The 20,343-nt window shown below is 43.1% G+C and overlaps 1 protein-coding gene across 1 annotated transcript; it reads right to left on the reverse strand.

Annotated features, from left to right (window-relative positions):
- Window positions 1-13,058: 13,058 nt before the first annotated feature.
- Window positions 13,059-20,164, reverse strand: LOC109913622 (ankyrin repeat and SOCS box protein 13-like). Its single transcript, XM_048593189.1, has 4 exons — window positions 19,897-20,164; window positions 18,185-18,319; window positions 17,354-17,545; window positions 13,059-16,058 (listed from the first exon to the last, which is right to left on the reverse strand). The coding sequence occupies exons 1-4, from the start codon at window positions 20,162-20,164 to the stop codon at window positions 15,931-15,933; spliced, it is 723 nt and encodes a 240-aa protein (XP_048449146.1). The 3' UTR covers window positions 13,059-15,930.
- Between the last annotated feature and the right edge of the window lie 179 nt (window positions 20,165-20,343).

Here is a 20,343-nt window from a genome sequence, read left to right on the forward strand (position 1 = left end):
ATTTGACTTTGCTGAGAGCATTTGTCATTTGATTGCATATAAAAAGAAATAAATTAAAAGTGAAAACACTTGTAAAGATAAAAAATAATGCAAGTTATTGCTTTGACAGGACAATGTTTGCTGGCTGAATAAAGTCACAAATCTGAAATATGGAATCTACCTGGTCTCGTGACAGCTGCGATTGAGCTGTTTTGATTTCCAGTCTGATCTGGTTTTGTAAAACATTCACTGCAGACCCAATGAGGCTGAACATGCTCATGTATTGTACTGTACTGTGTTTGATAAATACATACCTAACATTTTACATCTGCTGAAGTTTGACCATTTATTTTACCCAGCAAATAAATCTGCCAGCTTCAGGAATCTGCAGATTTAGTACAACTGATAATATTCCTGCGTTAGCCGAATGGAAAAGTATGCATTATGAAGATTTGAAAACACCCTTTGCTTTTCAAAAAAATAATTTATTAGTGGCAATTAATCTAAACCCTATTAATTTAAAGGCTCTATCAGAGTATATGAATTACTTAAGTCTTCCCATTTCATTCCAGACAGGTTAGCTCTTGGTTTCGTCTTGCAGGACCTGGAAGCTGAATCGAAATTAGACTGAGGGAAAATGAAAAGTCAGAAGGTAGAGCTAATTGAGAAATGTATACCAAATGATAAAGTAGATTTACTCTTATACTAGCACAGCCTCCAATGCCATGAGGAATATAGATTATATTGTGAATTCTATCTTCCACTGCTTCAGGAGTGAAGCTTTGGCTTGTAACAGAAAACCCTCCCAGGAAGATTGAGACCGTTGTGTCTCAGCTGATGCTAAGTAATCTGAGCGACTTCAAATGTAGCAGATCCAAATAGAGCTGTGCAATATTCTGGAAAAGGACTGTTCCTGGCTAGCAATTCTTTGCATTACCAATCAGTAAATGCTTTTGCTGAAATGTTGCGGGAAATATCTGTTCATTAGGTTTAGTCAAGAATTCCACCTTGCTTTCTCCTTCCCTCCTTTTTATCTTTCTTCACGACTCTGAACTTTCTGTTTAAGATTGTCACTTTAAAATACAAAGAGTGATGGACAAGAAAAGATCCCCTGCCTCATACAGCTAGAATGCTTTGTATATCACAACATGTAGACTCTGTAGCCCATCCGAATAGTGTGTGATCTACTGTGAGAGGCTTAAAACCACAAAAACCTCAGGCCCGTAGGATATAAAATCTGGGAAGTCCTTTTCTGAAGCCCGACCGCTGCCTGTACCTTAGGCGATCAAAACTCATCCAGGAGAAACTAAATACCAGATTTTCCTCTGGGGACTGCCAGTCCAGTGCTAAATTACGACAGCATAAATCACTTCATAAAATCAATGATGTCATATTTCAATGTTTCAGAAATACATCAAAAGATATTAGTGACGGAACAATGTCTGTGCTGAGCACCTGGTTCACATTGAAAAATTCATTCGCCTTACTCAAGCATTAGTTTGGGTCAAGGTGACCTCTTGTTTTCATTAGCTGGTGTGTAGCTTCTCTACTCGATGACGCACACAGATAAATCTGACAATTCAGATTCATCCTTCTTCATCGAAATCCTGGAAGATTACGCTGGATCTATTTTCACAAATTACCACATAGACCACGAGTGATGCGTCAGAGGAAATTAGGCTCAAAGGGCTGAGGCCAGGCCACACCTTGAGCGCTGTGTCACCAAAACACAAAGGAGAAATTTGACCATTGAAGAGAATATTGAAAAGAGCTGATCCACAAGGATCACGTGTGTGAGTTATGAGGCAAAAGCCTGAGGACACCATGGCATTAGAACTTTGAAAGGAAACATCAGAGGGGTGATCTTAACCACAAGGTAAATCCTGAAAATGACTTTAACTTAAATTGTTGCAGTGAAACCAGAGATTCAAACTAGGATGAAGAAAACATAGGAGTGATATGGGAAGTTCTTGTCAATATGTGAAATGCACTTCTGAATCGGATATCGCTGTCAAAATATCTGGAATCGTTTAAGGACCAAATTGTTGCTAATTTTGCAGCGCCTTAATGCTCTTCCTCAATCAACAGCCAATTGGCCACATGGTCCTTTGCGAGAACCAAAGCCTCATTTTCTGGGGACATGGAATCAAATCTCATTGTTGAGGTGGTGAAATTTGAAGTTGTTAAAAATCTGGAATTAAAAATTAATCTCATGGTAACTGTGTAACCACTGTTGATTGCCATTTAAAAAAACCCGCCTGGTTCACTAATGCCCTTTAAGGAAGGGAAATCTGCCGCTCTTACCCGAGTCTGGTAACTCCAGACCCATAGCAATGTGGTTGACTCTCTGTTGATCCTCTGGACAATAAATGCTGGCCTATCCAGTGGCACCCTCAACTGAAGGCTGGCAGACATGATTGGCCAAATGGCTTCCTTCTCTGCTATCATTATGATTATGATTTAGTTCTCATTATTGGTGAACATCCTTTCCAATATTCATAATGTGAGGTCCTCATTAAGCCTACTCACAAACCTGTGGCACAACAAAAACAATGGACTTCACAAAACCAAACAATGTGGAGAAACAGAGAGTAGGGGACAAAATAGCATCATTTTTTACCTGTTGAAGGAGATTCAGTCTGAACATTCATTCTTCCTGTTACTAATTAATACATTACAAGACCAGCAACTTGCACAATACAAATATTTCCAAGACTGGACATACAAGGGGCAGAATTAATTTCAAAGAACTCACAAGCTAGGAGCAAGAGTAGACCACTTGGCCCCTTAATCCTGTTCTGTCATTCCGTTAAATCATGGTTAATCTGATTGTGGCTTTGATTACCCCTTTCCTGCCTTTCAATTTCGTGACCACTGAGTCCTTGTAGATGAAAAATCTTGCTGTCTGTTTAGCTATGTGCATATCACTGCTTCTGGCATCAGTTCCCTGGGACAGGAACCAAACATATTGCTGAATCAAAGCTCCGGGTTTGGTGAAATTGCTATATGCTCTCTTCCCAAATTCTTGGCAAAATCAACCAACATCCATGATCATAGAATCCCTAAATGTGGACCATTTGGCCCATTCAGTCCATACCATCCCATCAAAAAGCAGCCCACCTAGACAGACATCCCAATCCTATCCTAGTAACCCGACCCACCCAGCCTGCACGTCCCTGGACACTATAGGCAATTTAGCATGGCCAATCGACCTGAGCTGCACATCTTAGGACTGTGAGAGGAAACCCACACAGACACAGGGAGAATGTGCAAAATCTACACAGATAGTGACCGAACGCTAGAATTAAACCAGAGTCCAGGCACTGTGAGGATGCCACTGAGTCACCATGCCACCATTGTCCATCCATATCTTCCTTTGAGAAGCTGATGGTGAGAGATACCTTATTAACTTAGTTAACAAGGTGTAGAGCTGGATGAACACAGCAGGCAAAGCAGCATCAGAGGAGCAGGAAAGCTGACGTTTCGGGTCTAGATGCTTCTTATTAACTCTTATTAACTCAGTGGCTTGCTAGACCTATTCAGAGGTCATTTAAGAGTCAACCATGTTCCTGTGAGCCTGGAATAACATGTAGGTCAGACTGGGTAATGGAATAGGGCAACTTCCTTTCCTACAGAACTCTAATGCATGAATTGAGTTTCTGTGACACCTCTGGAAGTTTTATAATTACCATTACAAGCTTTTTATTCCAAATTTGTCTCCTATCTGGAGTTAATTTCCCATGTGCTGTGGTACAAACTTACTTCTCTGAATCATTTGTCCAAGCTTTAGGATTACACGTTCAGTAACATCACTACTATTACTTTATCGTAAACATATCGCACTGTAATGTTAGCAAAATAAGATCACAGTTTCTGCTCTAAAAAGGAACTGGATTTGAGAACAAAGAAGAGGAGAGGTAATCTAATCAGTGAGTCGATTATCAAGTATTGAGTTTGCTGATGCCTTATGTGAGGAATGCTTTAACCTTGATGATTCCATTCCTTGAGAGGGCAGCATGGTGGCTCAGTGGTTAGCACTACATCCTCACAGAACCAGGGACCCAGGTTTGATTCTAGCCTTGGGCAATGGTCTGTGTAGAGTTTGCACATTCTCCCCATGTCTGTAAGGGTTTGTCGTGGTTAGGGTTACAGGGACAGGGTATGGTGTGTGGCTCTGGGTGGAATGCACTTTGGAGGGTCAGTGTTGACTCGATGGGCTGAATGGCCTGCTTCCATGTTGCAAGGATTGTATGATTCCATGAGAGGTCTGTCTGAAGTCAGGTTCTTGGCTGCTCCTGCTTCACCCTGAACCATTTTGCTTGGTGGTTTGTTGCCTTGCACTCTCAGAGCAGTGCAAGTAGGCAAGTCCCAAGTCTACCTCATAAATTAAACCTGCGCTATTGGTATCATTCTGAACTACGCTCTAGACATTTTGCTAACTGAGCAAACAGGCTCCTTATCTTGATTTTTTTTTAAGATTACATTTGTGAACTGTCTTCAGGCATTTGTCCGCAATCCAGTTCCCTCAACCTGATAGGATCACAGACGCACAAAGAGCCTAAGTCTAGAACAAGAGCCAGCTTCACTAATGGAAAGTTAAAGAGATTCTCTCCCACATTCTAAACAAAGCAGTCCAATCTTGAGGTAGTTTTGGTAACATACAATGATGCTTATGAAAGTGATTTGTGGAAAATGTGCTTTGGAACACACGCAATTTGTTTTGAATACAAATAATGGATTAATTGGGATACTCCCAGGCTGTTCCAACCAGCTTGCACAAGTTTTATGTTCCAATGTCAACCTGGTGTACACTATTGATGAGACATTGCTGTATTTATCCACACAGTCCTTTGTAGGCAATGGGTTTATCTCAGCAATAATTATTCTGTACACAGTGTAAGGAGTGTTATATGTTCCTATTAACGTTGACAATAACTTACACTTATAGAATCATTGCATAGCACAATGCCCCAAAGTCAATTAGCTCAGTTGGCTGGCTGGTTGGTTTGCAATGCAGCGTGGTGCTAATAGCATGGATTCAATTCCCACACTGGCTGAGATTAATGTATAGTTCCCACCTTCTCAACCTCACCTGATGTGTGGTGACCCTCAGGTTAAATCACAACCAGTTGTCTCTCTCTCTAGGATAGAGCAGCCCTATGATCTGTTAGGACGATGGTGACTTTCCTTTATCTGTATGGGCAGCTGTCCATACTTTCCAACTGATTGATTAAAAGCTTTTTAAAAGTCATATTCCCCATCTCTTCCCCCATCCGTCTTTGCCTTGACCATAATGAGTTTATTTAACATTCCTTTATTAGTTGTTAATCTTTGACATTTAATCTCCATGTTACTGGACGAGTATACGTGCCTCACTAATCCTGCCTCTCACTGAGAACACAAAGAAAATCAAATAATCCAAGAAAAGTCCTTTGTCCTTTGAATTTGATTGTATTACGGTGCTTTCCATAGCACACGCAAAATGAATGTCCTTTTCGACTAACTTTGGAATCCTTTGAGGAAAACAGTACAGCAGGTCTAGAGTGTTCAAAGATGGAAAAGCAAGTTGTGAGTAACAAAAGGAGAGATGATTGAAGGTACACTGGTAAAGGTAGGGGCTTTTAAGGCAGAAAGAAAGAAAGATTTGAGCTTACATACCACTGTTTAGGACCACCAGAAATCTCAAAGATTTTACAACCAATAGAGCACTTTTGAAGTGTGATCAATATAGGGAATGTAGCAGCCAACTTACACACAGCAAGCTTTCACAACACCCAGTGAATCTGATTTGTGATGTTGGTTGAGGGATAAATGTTAGCCTGGACAATGAGGAGAACTAACCCTGCACTCCTCTGAAATATTGCCACGGGATCTTTTACAGCCACCAGAGCAGACAGATGGAGCCTTGGTTTCATATCTGTCTGAAAAAAAGGAGTGATGGGTCAGCTGGAGGGATTTAGGAAGATTTCCAGAAAGCAAAGACCCCATTGGCTGTCTGCTCCCTATACCCCTGATGGTGAAAAAGAAGGAGGGAAAGGCATACTGCAAAGCAGTCAGAGGGTGGAGTGTGAGTGGTGTGTTATAGGAAAATGGAAAATGGGATGATTTACATGGAGAAGGTGGTTAATTGTACATGTGACAGAGCATTAGATACATAGGTAGGGGAGATGGGCAAAGTCACCCCAAAAAAGTCCCAAAATCACCTGGCACTGCCTTCATTGGGGCAGCCAATCAGAGAGAAGAGCTAGGAGAGAGTGTGGATGAGGAGCTGCTCATCCAATCAGAGAGATTGCCTCTCTCTCTCTCTCGCTCACAGCTCCGGGCCCACCAATCATAGATTTCCCCTCTCCTGCTCCTCTCAGGAAACAGGTCATTCGATTGGATTAGTGGCAAAGGCTGGAGAGAGTGAATCTGTGATTGGATGGACTGTTGCTACAGCTGGTCCCAGGCCTGCCATACAGCAACGATTCAGGAGGGTGGAGGGAGAGAGGAGGGGGTCAAGGGAGCAGGGCTCGAGGGTCAGAGTTGGGGGTGAAGGGGCATTGGTGCTCAAGAGAAACAGAGTCCAGCTGTCAGATTGGGGTTGGGGAGGGTGGGAGAAGAGGGACTGACTACCAGGGGCTGCCACATGGCTTTAGGTAAAGGATCTGCAAACAATACATGGGTGGCACAGTTGTTAGCCCTGCTGCCCTGGGTTTGATTCCATCCTCGGGTGACCGTGTGGAGTTTGCACATTGTGCTATTGGATGGGGTTAGGACAAAGGTCAGTCCTGGGGAGGCAGTCGACAGATTCTTGCCCTCATGTTCATTTCAGTGGATCCTTCCAGGAATAGTGTGGGCATAAAATGTTTAAGCCTAAACATGCACATAAAATTACAACTAATAGGGCCCAACGCAAGAAGCAAAATCTCAGTCCTTTATTTCAAAATTAACCTAGTGGATACTATCAGGTATGGTGGCTCAGTGTCTAGCACTGCTGCCTCACAGCTCCAGGGACCCAGGTTTGATCCCAGCCTCGGGGTGACTGTCTGTGTGGAGTTTGGATGTTCTCTCTGTGTGGGTTTCCCCTGGGTGCTCTAGTTGCCTTCCATGGTCCAAAGATGTGCAGGGTTGAGATAGGGTAGGGCAGGGGGTGGGTCTGGGTGGGATGCTCTTTGGAAGATCAGTGCACACATCATGGGCCAAATGGCACTGTTGGCACTCTATGCTAAATCCATCCACATATAAAGATCCAAGCCTTCTGTGCCCCTTGCATTTTCAGGAATGCTGAGCTCAAATTTAACTACTTAGGTGAAGAATTCAAATTAACTCCAAGAACTGGCTTTACAGCACTAGGCAGGGCTCTTGATGGTCATGTTGTAAAGCCATAGCATGCTGGCACTGCACAGGAACTCAAACTAAAAGCTTACCAAATACACTCATGAATGAGCCATCAAGGGGAACTGTCTGAACAAACCATCTCTCATAAGGAGCATATCAACAAGTTGAGTATGCTCAGGAATTACATTGCTGACCTTAAAATGAGGGAGTTTCTGATTATTGGTGGTAGTTCTACACAAAATTAACTGGCTATGCCAGAATGGAGAGTAGTAGGGGGTTGGGGCTGACTGCAATGCATGTATGATCCCATTTTGGAAACAAAGTGTGGGGGATTTATTTATTACAATTATCTTAAAAAGTTCTATGTTCTAAAAACATTGCATTTATAGATTCAAGTTAAAAAAATAATTAATATGACTTTATACAATCTCTGGTATTTGTGCTATCCCAGCTCTCTAGAAATTCCCAATAAAAATGCAGAAACAATAGGTAGTTGCACAATCTAATAAGGGAGTTAGTGAAAATGAAAACAATAGCCCCTGAAATTCCAAAAGTCGCCCTTGAGAACATCTCACAAAGAACTAGTGGATAAAAATAGATTTTGACCTCTGCTGTGCGCTCTTCTGGACATTCTGTTTGTGCTGGTATTTTCCCCTCCTTTATAGATGAGGTAGGGTCTAATAAAAACATAAGAACTACGAGCAGGAGTAGAATCCATCCCCTTGAGCCTGCTCCACCATTCAATACAATCATAGCTGATGTTAACAGAGTAATGTTCAGTGTTTCAGACTACATTTATTCTATGCCCCTGCTCCACTGCTGTCTACCACTTCAATACAGCCCAGCTGTACCTACAAAACTATGTGGTTCAGCATTTCTTCACACTACACGCTTAATTAGTTCAATTGCTGACCAAGCTTCAAGTGGTGGATTTATTTGTTTTTTTTTCCAAATCCTCTTCTCATCTGCCTTTATTTCCCTTTAAACAAAATCGGAAATTGCTGGAGAAACTCAGCAAGTCTGGCAGCATCTGTGCAGGGAAAGCAAAGGTAACATTTCAGGTCCGGTGACCCTTCTTCAGAACTGTTTTTTATAAATTTCCTTTGACCTGTCCAAACCTTTACGGGGACACAGACCTGGTATGTTACCCCAACAATGACTGCACTTGGCAGCTTATAACTATCGAGTGCCATTAGGAAATTGACCCACAGAAGGCATTGCAACTGCTCAAACTTGAACTTCAGCATAGGCAACACCTCTCCCCCCTCCCCACCACACACCCACCCACACAGACACACACCCACACACCCACACACGCTTGTAATCAGGAGCATGAATCCTTACTACTCATTTTCTCTTCCCTCTTCTCCTTATAAACTACCTGATGTGAAAATCAAGTGATTCAACTGAAGCTGGGCATCTTATCTGGGATCTTACTGAACTTAGTCAGAAGTCACACGACACCAGGTTATAGTCCAACAGGTTTATTTGAAATCACAAGCTTTCAGAGCATTGCCCTGACGAAGAGGCTGCGCTCTGAAAGCTTGTGTGATTTCAAATAAACCTGTTGGACTATAACCTGGTGTCATGTGATTTCTTGATTTTTGTCTACTCCAGCCCAACACCGACACCTCCACATCATTACTGAACTTAGATCTCACACTGTCATCTGTGTGTATTAAAAATGAAGCATTGTGTGGATGTGCACAAACGCTTTGTTAAATCTCTCCAATGGAGTTCCTCCTTTTGCCTGTCCAGATAAAGCAGTCTAAGGTTTTGGAGTAGATCTGTAGCTCGGGTTGTGGGTGTTGAGGTTGGTTGGCTCGCTGAGCTGTTTTGTTGTTCCACAACAAAACAGCCCGGCGAGCCAACCAACCTCCACAGACAAAGCAGTGAGACTAAACAACACAGGGCAACCTGATAAAATGTGAGTGAAAGATAAGACCCACATTAGGCTTGTTTGTTTGTCAGATTTCGATGAAAAGCAATTATTGCGTCAGTGAAACAGGCAGCAAGATATCCTTCAGCCTCACGAGAACACTCCTTTCTTTAAATGAGGGCCCCCTTTTTACTGAGTCAAAAATCCAAACCTCTCCACACACCCCAAATATTTGTCTCTTAAAACCGTATATGGACAGTTTGAGTTGGATTGCATTTAGGCGAGACGTTTACTTACACTTTTACTTCCATGTGAGCCTTTTTTGGGGGGTGGGGTGCATTAATGCTCCCTACTGTAAGGCAGTGATTATTTATGTAACATTGGTTTAATGCCAAGGCTGGCTCTAGAGATCAGAAAGATCCCAGTATTAATGCCTGCCCTGAGTTTGCTTCTGAATTTGCGACTGTAAAGCAGAAAATTGAGCAGATTGTCAGCTCCTGATCATCATCTAGTGGCTGCTGCCAGTAAATGTATGTGTATGGACCAGCAATTGGGACTGACCTATCCCCTTCCTAACTCCCTACCTACACTCACCTTTACTGGCTCCATCCCTGCCTCTTCGACCTGTTTGTTTCCTCTCCACCTATCCTCTCCTCTATCCATCTTCTATCCGCCTCCCACTCTCTCCCTATTTATTTCAAAACCCCCTTCCCCTCCCCCTTTTCTGATGAAGGGTCTAGGCCCGAAACATCAGCCTCTCTGCTCCTATGATGCTGCTTGGCCTGCTGTGTTCATCCAGCTCTACACCTTGTTGTCTCGGATTCTCCAGCATCTGCAGTTCCTACTATCTCTGATTCAATTGGAGCAAACCAACCCATTTTGGTTTGGGCACTTTGCAAGCCCTCAGCAGACTGTCAGGAAGGGTCACAACATTATGTACACCCAGCACATGGAGTCCTCAAACAAGAATTCTCCTAAATGCAAGGTATACACATAGCAACAACTGTGGAGTTTGTGAGTGTGGAAGGAGTTTTGCTTTTAGTTTAATGGAAATGAACAGAACTGCATTTGTAGGCTGCCCTATAGTTGACTCTCGGCTGTAATCTCACTGGTACATCTATCCAACTCATCTACAACATATAACTGGAGCCACATACAGCTCAATAAGGATTCATGTTCAGCTACAGACCTTGAACAAATTTTTGAATCAATCTTATTTTTGCAAATATAAATATGCCCATTTTCTGTTTTGGACATTCATTGCATTTTTTAAACTTTTTTAAGCCAACATAACACCATCAGGTTTCTTATTGTTGTAAATACAATAATATTGCTACTAATTAAAAAAATTTGAATACTTAAGAACTGTAAGCAGGAGTAAGCCATTCAGCCCCTTGAGCCTGTTTCATCATTTCGTACAGTCATAGCTGATCTCATTTCAGCTTCAATTCCACCAACACAACAGTTAACAAAATGCACGTAATAAAAAAAATTACAAACAAAAAGTGCATTCATCTTTTTAACTTGATTTGTCATCAATAAAATTTTTGAGCACCAGAACCGCACTTTGTCAAGAACTGAGAGGTTAGACAAAAGTCCACCAGAGCAGGCTGTGTGGGGTGTGGGCTTCATCGGCTGAATGACCCATATTTGCAAGAAAATGTTTTGCCATGTTGGAGAATATAAACAACCTGTTTGTGACACTTTTGTGCAATATGATTGAATCAAAGGATCCTCACAGTATGGAAGCAGGCCACTTGGCCCATTGAATCTACACTGTCCCCCTGAAGAGCATTCCACCCAGACCTGCATGTAACTCTGCATTTCTCATGGCTAATCCACCTAGCACCTAATCTGCACATCCCTGGATGCTATAAGCAATTTAGATTGCCAATCCACCTTAACCTACACTCTTTGGACTATGGGGTTTGGGGGAACTGGAGCAAACCTGCACAGACATGGGGAGAATGTGCAAACTCCATGCAGTCAGTCAATCACCTGAGGGTGGAATTGAACCCAGGTCCCTGGTGCTGTGAGGCAGCAGTGCTAACCACTGAGCCACCTGGTGGGCCTCCACAATAAGCACTCACTCTCCAAATAATCACATTCATTAGCAGGATGTTGTGTATCTGTGCCTCTATTTCAACGTCACACATCAAAACAGATGCCTAGAAGACAGACATTTTTATTCAACATGTCTAGAGATGTTGCAACACAGCACTGGAGCAGGTGGGACTCAAACCCAGTTCTCCTGCACTAGAGGTAAGGACATTACCAATGTGTCACAGCCCATGTGTATGATATCAGTGCTCCTGATTGTAAGCATGTGTGTACCTGTGCTGAAGCTTGGGTTGGATACATTTGTGAAGCCTCCTTATAGTCGAATGGCACTCAATAGCTATTAGCTGGTGGTTATATGTGTTAGTCCTTGCTATTTGACTGCAATCTCCAGCATTCTTCAAATCCTACGTCACTAAATTACTTTCACAGAGGAGGATACACAGAAGTATAATCAAACTTCTCTTTCATTTCTAGATCTTCACATCAATATTAGGCCGGCCTGATATGCTATGTTAACGCTCTTCTCTATTTGTGTCTGTCACTTCCTGGCATCTGTGACAATGGATTAGTTTTTAATTTAAATTTGTTGTTTGGCTGCAACTTGGCTCGCTGATTCCCGATTGCCTTTGAGAAAGTGATGGCGATCTGCTTTCTGTAATCACTGTGGTCCACGGGAGGTAAGGGCATCCAAAAATGCTCTCAAGAAAGGTTCCAGGATATGGACCCAGTGACAGGGAAGGAATGTCAGTACAACTACATGCCCAGAAGTTGTGAGAGTTGGAGCTGAGCTGGCAGTCGGCGGGGTTTCCATACATCTGCTGCCTTCATCCTTCTAGACAGAAGTAGTTATTGGCTTTGGAGTTACATTTTTGCTTTAATCCAGCCCCCAAACCCCTCAGCCCTACTGGCAACAGGGGAACGAAGTGGGGAGGACAAGGCCAAAACAGCTTTTCTTTTGCAGGCATTCCAATGCAAGGATTCCTGCCTTTGATCAATATTGTTAGTTACAAAGCTAACCTATGATTAGTTTAATTGGCAGATGGTATGGTTGTGCACTAAATGGGCACCACGTTTACCTGGTCTACAACAGTCCCTGCTCTTCAAAGCGGTCAGAGATGAAGAATAATGAGACATATCTGTTGTAACCAATATTTATCTTTCAACTGACACCAAAAGCAACCGAGTCCCTTCATGACGGTCCTCTGGCAACAGCATCATTTGTGGTTTATGTTGCCACAAGGACTTGTGGCTCAGAGTCCTGTTAGACACAATGGAGAGATGGTGATCCTTGCTGATGCTGGTTTTTCCAGCCAGTAATGGTTTTCCCTGAAGTGACTGCTGACCAACTCTCAATTTCTATAAATTCTTTACTTAACATTATTGGTCATAACACTACTCTCCAGATGTACATCTCAGCACACACCATTCTTTCTTCAGTCTCTTTTACATGGAGTGAAGTCACTGTAACATCGTGGTACATACCACCATCTCATTACTACATCCATTCTCCTTACATGAGAAAAACAAAACAGAGAACTGCAGATGCTGGAAATCAAACAACAGAAACACAGCAGGTCTGGCAACATCTTCAGAAGGAGAGTCACTGGACTCAAAACATTAACTCAGTTCTCTCTACAGATGCTACCAGACCTTCTGAGTTTCTCCAGCAATTTCCAGTTTTGCTCCTCATAGGTGTTTCATCTGATTTGCCATAGATGCAGTGCAAGGTTTTTACCTTCAGTTGGGTGTTTGTACCTGAAGAAGTGATATTTATGTTAGTGTCTGGAGTATAAAGAAGTAGACACAAGCAACTTCATACTGAAAGATTCAATAGACATTTATTACAGCCGTTGGTATCTACATATATTACAATCATAGACACTTTCATGTCTGGGCTAGTGCTGAGCAATTCAGTTAAAAACTAGCACAATCCCTTCAGTGTGTCATGCTGCAAGTGGATCCAGTAAGCTGGAGACTGAGACCTTTCTACCATCAGGTCACATGCTATGATATGGTGATGACGTGTTCAGCATGTCTCTTAAAAAGGTATGTTGCACATAGCTGTGATAACAACAACATAGCCAGCCTAAGCAGATGACTAGCATCTGAAGATACAAAGGCACCACTCTCTTTTTAGACAGTTTACCTTAGCTACACCTTGCCTGGTGCCTAGAAAAGGCAGGAAATAACAAAAACAGAGAAAGCTTGTCAGTTTCTAACATTTATCAAATGTTAGCTTTTCAGAAAATTTCAATGTTCCTTCAACCCTGGACTGCCACCTATATCATAACATAGAGACCTGACATTTTCAATGGCCAGATCATCATTTCTGGGAATGAGAGAGCAGCAGAATTCCCAATGTAGCAGACTCTGAATGAATTGCCAGGGAATAACTGGGCAGTTCCCCTACACCCGGAATCCTCTGAAAGTATCCATTTAAAATCGGAGAGTTCTTCTGAAGTTAAGTCAACTCTTACTCAGGACATTAACTGTCAAAGTGTCTGGCTGTGATGCTGGACCTTTAAATTTACAGAACAGACTGCTGGGAAAAAGGGGCTCAAGGGGCAACAACAGTGCAGTGGTAATGTCACTGGCTAGTAATTCAGAACCTCACGCTAATGTCTGTAGATACAGGTTCAAATCCAACCATGGTAGATGGTGAAACTCAAATTCAACTTTAAAGAACTGGAATAAAGTTAAAAAACCTAGTCCAATGGGGACCATGTCACCACTGTAGATGGTGAACCTGATGGGTTTTTACAAGAGATAGCAAGGTGTAGAGCTGGATGAACACAGCAGGCCAAGCAGCATCAGAGGAGCAGGAAGGCTGACGTTTCAGGCCTAGACCGTTCTGCAGAAAATGGTTTTTACAATGTCCTTTTGCATTTCAGTTAGCTGGATGGCAGAGCACATGACCATCCCTTCCTGATGCCAAGCCCCTCAATCAGTGCCTTTGGCAATTAATGCTGGCCCAAGAGAGAGTGACACCCACCTTCCACTGCATGATTTAAAAAAAGGACACCAACAGCCCTCTAGCAAGTCCATACAGGTGAAGCAATCTCATTGCCCCACTCTCATCAATGTACCTTATTCCTCAAACCAATTCCAGTGACCCACACTCTTCCACATGCATCAAACCCCAAAACGATCCCACTGCCCCACTCTGTACGTTCGTAGTGCTATCTGTTTAGTAAGACCTACACCTGCCACAAGGTTTACACCAGGGCCATCAGCATGAAAACCTTGAATGGGCATTAATTGGCCATATAAAGGCTTCAATTACCAATGGATGCAGAGGCTTTCCCAGGAGATTCTTGCCCCGGATTTAATTCGGGAATATGGAAAAGTGCTCACCTTCCGCCTGGTTAAATGCCTCACTCACCATCACCAAACTTGCCATGGAAGATTCCGACCAAACTGAGGTGAGGTGTAAGTAGACTTACAACCAAAGGTTGTAATAAATATTTCTGCAATATTGCACAATACATTTTCCAGTTTCTGAATTCTCACATTCATTAATTCACCAGTCGAGCCACAATCTGCATTTAGCTGTTTAGTTAACTGCAGTTTGTTGGAAAGAAAACAATCATCCCGCTTTTACTGGGCAAATTGCTGTAGTTTCAGTCATGCGTTCATAGAAACTCATAATAGGAGTAGGCCATTCAGCCCTTCTGCACGCTCTGCCGTTCAAAATGATCATTATTAGTCATCCAACTCAGTGTCCTGTTCCAACTTTCTCCCTTTCCCCTTTAATCGCTTTAGCCCCAAGAGCTATATCTAATTCCTTCTTGAAAACATGCAATTTTTTGGCCTCAATCACTTTCTTTGGCAAAGAACTCCACAGGTTCACCACTCTCTGGGTAAACAAATTTCACCTCATCTCAGTCCAACGGCCTACTCCATATCCTTTAACGGTGACCCCTATTTGTGGACTCCCTGGGTCATCTGGAACATGCTTCCTGTGTTTACCCGGTCTAGTCCTGTTAGAATTTTATAGGTTTCTAGAAGATTCCCCCCTCATTCTCCTAAACTGTTTAGGTCTGAGTTCTGTTTACAAGAGACTTATTTAAAGTAGATTCTGTAAATAGATTATATTTGCTTTGTTTTTTTTTAAGTAAGCTTAGTTTCTTGTTGAAAACATTGTTGCAAGTTCTGCTGTCAAGTCCTGCCTTGTTTCCAACTCAATCATGGAACACTAAATAAAAACCAAAAGAACTGCAGATGCTGTATATCAGGAACAAAAACAAAGTTGCTGGAAAAGCTCAGCAGGTCTGGCAGCATTTGTGAAGGAAAAAACACAAGAGTTAACGTTTCGGGTCCAATGACCCTTCCTCAGAACTGATGGAACAAGTGGTGTCAATAGACAATCTGTATTAATAAATGGAGATTTCCATGGAGCCAAGTTTAAAAATATTTGAATTGTACATATAGGATTTAAATTTATCCCTGGGAGCAACTGAGTTAACAGTGTTTTCTGTTGCCATCAGGAAAAGTTCAGCAATCTTCATAGCTGAGAGTCACCATTTGCATTTGGAGGGAGATGTTGGAGGTTACTGTCTAATTTAGTGTATTTTGCAGTCTCCTGCCTTCTGTTGGCAGTAAATGCAAGCAAGTGTTCATAAAAACTGTCAATTGGGCATTTAAATCAATGCATCACAAGTGCCCATTAATATTCTGAGTCTCAACCAGCTTCACTCATAGCGGAGATAGCTGATGAGTTTTGGGGCAATGTTTAACTGGTAAATCGCATGCAATCTCTGAGGGCCAAGAGCTTTCCTTAGGGTCATTCTGCAGTGGTGTGATAAACTCAGCGGCGTTTCTAAAATTAAAAGAAACACACATTAAGAACAATAATTAAGAGACAGATGGACACACATGCACCATCTCAAAAATCACAATATTTGGTAAGAACACGAGTTGACAAACAGGATCCAGCACGTTATGCTGTTTGATGGATTCATTAAAAAAATACACTGCATGTTCTAACTCAGCACCCTATTCATTAAATTTCACTTCCAACAAATCATAAAATGCACCAAACAAGGCAGAAATTACACTAAACAACATTAAACACCTAGGATTTTCTGATACTCAATTAAGGGATCAAGTGTTGTCTATTCCCTCAACTGGCCACACTGTGGCAGTATATTCACATATTACAATAACCACTGCACTTGTATAGCCCTGATTCAACCAAAGGGTTGGATCTTATATTGGCTTTGGAGGGGGGAGGATTCGAGTCCGTGACATACTGGCTGACAGCTGGTTTGCTCCCAAGTTCTCCATCAGTCTTTTCTGATTATGCAAGTCTAGGGTAGGGGGTAGCTGATTTGAATTAGAATCATACCATCCCTACAGTGCGAAAGTGACCATTCAGCCCATCGAGTCTGCACTGACCCTCTGAAGAGCATCACACCCAAACCCAGACCCTACCCAATCCTGCATTTCCCATGGCTAATTCACCTGGCCTACACATCTCTGGACACTCTGGATAATTTAGCATGGCCAATCCAACTAACCTGCACATCTTTGGACTGCGGGAGGAACCTGGAGCACTGGGAGGAAACCCATGCAGACACAGGGAGAACAAAAACCACACACAGAGGGTGGGGTCTGGTCATGTCATTTGACGAATAACTAGAGACCCAGACTAAGACCATAGGGGCATGAGCTCAAATCCACTATGGCACCTGGTGGAAGTTCAATTCAAATAATAAATGTGGAATTGAAAGCTGACAATGACCATTAAATCATAATTGTCTTTCAAACCCATCTGTTTCACTAATGACCTTTAGGGAAGAAAATCTGCTGTCCTCACCTGGTCTGGCTTACATGCCACTCCAGACCCACAGCAATTTGGTTCGCTTTTAAACTGACCTCTGGGCAATTAGGAATGGGCAATAAATGCTGGCCTGGCCAGTAATGCCCACATCCCGTGAATGAACATAAAAAATAAAGAGTTCAAGACCCATGGAAAGATTGAAAAAACACTCCCAGGCCAAATCAGTTCTTGGGATCTCAGTGATCTGTATGGTTTGGTTCACACTGAGCACTGGATGGAGTCATCATTTTCAAATCCATGCCACATTGTTTCTTTACGCTAAGTATTCTTACTCTGGTAATACTGCAGACAAGCCGAGGGTGGTGATCCAGATTGTGTATAGTCCAAAGGCAGCCTGCCTCTGTTGTCCTGTGCATAAACATTGGCTCCATAGTCAATGAGCATTTTGATCAAATCCACATTCTTTGTCTTGGCTGCAAGGTGAAGTGCAGTTTCATGGAGTTTAGCACTATTCACATTCGCCCCTGAAACAGAACAACCACATTCTAAAGCAGAAGGACAAGCTTGCATTCATATAGCACCTTGGGCATCCTCAGGCTGTGAACTGGCCCAAAGCAGTTTGTCATATTCCGTAATATTAGAATCAACAACTCAACTCTTGAGGAGACTGATCATAAAGGACACAGGCGCAGCGAACAGAGACTTTGAGGGAAGAGTTATATACCACCATCCTAGGGTAGTGGGTAGCTGATTTGAATTAGAATCATACCATCCCTATAGTGCGGAAGAGATCATTCAGCCCATAGAGTCTGCACTGACCCTCTGAAGAGCATCACACCCAAACCCAGCCCCCTACCCAATCCTGCATTTCCCACGGCTAATCCACTTGGCCCAAACATCTCTGGGCACTATGGATAATTTAGCATGGCCAATCCAACTAACCTGCACATCTTTGGACTGCAGATGGAAACTGCAGCAATCAGGAGGAAACCCATGCAGACACAGGGAGAACATACAAACCACACACAGAGGGTGGAAACAGGAAGCACGTATGACAATTTAAGTGGCATCAAAATTCAAAGGAATCTAAGTTTCCTACATGCCCACAGGAACTGCCTCCATTATGGTTCAGAAAGAAAAAACACACACACACACACACACACCTGCATTGAGCAGCAGCTTTGCGCAGTCCACGTGTGGTCTTGCACAAGCCACATGTAACGGGGTCCCAAAGTGGCAGTCGTAAGCCTCCAGATTTGCTCCGACATCAATGAGCAGCTTCATGCACTCTGCACTCCCTGAAACACAACAAACGGAGGAGGCTGTAGGAATGGAAAACAAACCCAGCTTTTGGGTCCCCTCCACCCCGTATCATCGTTTCTCGAACGGATAGCAAAATTGCATCTGTTCAAGGCGGACTTTTCTCCAAACTTGCCCCTCTCTGTACCAGAGAGTCTGATACGATCACTACCACAGCGTGCCTCAGAGATCAGTAACTCATACCATACAGTATCATCGAGAACAATTATGTTGTGGTACTGCCTCTCTCACCTGAGATGCAGTGCATTCATCAGTCTCCCACAATGCTCCCCTACAGAACACAATCAGCAGAGACCTGTCCATTGTGCTAATGAGGAAAACCACAAATAGCTTCAACACTTCCCAGTGACTACTTTTTTTGGCTTTTAAAAATTAACAGAAATCTCAGCGAAGATGTGGTGCCATAGCACAGGCTAGTAGTGGAACTACCAGACTTGTAGCTTGTTTTGGAAAGATCCAGGAAGGATTTGAATAGTCGCAGCATAATAATGGTTTTGAACAAGGATGTCATTGTCATAAAATCAGGAGATAAAGCCAGCTGTTTCTAACATCATCCCATCCCTCCACAATCTGTGTTCCTTCAATTCTGGCCACTTCCACATTCTAACTTTTAAAATCACTCCATCAGCTGCTGTGAAGCATTCCTGGAATTCCCGCTGCCTCCCTACCCCTCAAATCATTTATCTGTCCTCATATCATTTATCTGTCCTCATATCTTCCCCTTGGTTGTCTGACAGCATTTAGCACATTGTGACACTGAGGCTGCATGCGTTGCCATGCTTACTCCCACCACAGGGGGTGCACTCAACACCCTTGCAGCCTCCGTGCTAGTGATATAGCAGGTAAATAACAAGGAACACTGTTTTTGACACATCGACTGCCACCCCACTCCTGATGTCTCGCTGCCACATGTGCCATCTCATTTGCCAATCCAGTCACCACCTACCTGCTGCCCCTCATGTCCATCCTCAGGTGGCCCTACTCCCTACCCTCAAACCATCACTGCCTACGTGCTCCCTCACTCACTGCCCTGCTCCCCGAGCAAAATGCTTTATGAGGCGGCGGGCGGGGGGGTTAGTCAGGGGATGGAGGATTAATTGAGAGCGAAATGGCGAGCAAGATGAGGAGGTGGCAGGAGGGGAGTGGAAAGAGTGTGGACAGAGCAGTGACGAGCTGGGTTGTCGGGGTTTGGGGGGGTGGAGACTGGAGGGGATAACTGTGGAGGGAGAAGTGACAAGCTGGGTGTTTGGAGGAGGGGGGGGTGGGGTGGGGGTAGGAGTGGCCAGCTGGGTATGGTGGTGGTAGTGGCGAGTGGTGTGTAGACAAGGGGTGACTAACTGGGCATCGAGTGAGGCAGCACATTAGCAGCAGTAAATTCCGCTGCGTTGACAGGGAAACCAGTGCATATGATACCCTGTCAAAGACACTACAAAAAGCAAACCATTGTCGTTGCTATTGAGAGGTGCAAAGTGAAATGTCCCCTTCATCTCAGTTGTGTGAAATACACCTGAATTACTGACTAATCAAGAAAAAGCCTGCAACTCTTTTACCTTACCGATCATACAGGCCTCATGCAGTGGTGATGCTGCAAACAGCATGGGGTTCACTTTTGCTCCATGGCTCAACAGTAACTTCACACATTCAATGTTCCCAGCAGCACAGGCATCACAGAGAGGAGTGCTCCCATCAATGTTCCTGGCATCGACCTGAGGCAAAGATTGGAAGTGAATGGATTTCTTTTTACACTGCTGTTTTAAAACAGGATGGAAAGGGTAGTCAATTGCAACAAACAGAAGAAAAACTGATTTAAACACGTAAACCATCTTGGTCACAGTAACACTCCAGATCAAACTCATAATTCAAGGTAAATTGTTATAACACTGGAGAATGTTGGAACTATTGAACACTACTCGCAAGAATAAGGCTACGTTCATTTGCGTGTGTCTGCACGTTCAACAATTTGCTTGATGACCTGATAGCTACACGAAGTCTAACAAAGTTA

This window comes from Rhincodon typus, unplaced genomic scaffold (genome assembly GCF_021869965.1).
Source record: "Rhincodon typus isolate 14 unplaced genomic scaffold, sRhiTyp1.1 hic_rhity00002453, whole genome shotgun sequence".
In the NCBI taxonomy this organism is placed as follows: Eukaryota; Metazoa; Chordata; class Chondrichthyes; order Orectolobiformes; family Rhincodontidae; genus Rhincodon; species Rhincodon typus.

Bases quoted from the DNA above. Each gene is read 5' to 3' on its own strand.
- LOC109913622 (XM_048593189.1), bottom strand. From the start codon at position 20,164: ATGGTTTACGTGTTTAAATCAGTTTTTCTTCTGTTTGTTGCAATTGAC. The intron at 18,320-19,896 runs GTAAGGTAAAAG...GTTGTGTTTCAG, and splicing joins GCATGAGGCCTGTATGATCG to GGAGTGCAGAGTGCATGAAG. The intron at 17,546-18,184 runs GTGTGTGTGTGT...GTTCTGTTTCAG, and splicing joins AAAGCTGCTGCTCAATGCAG to GGGCGAATGTGAATAGTGCT.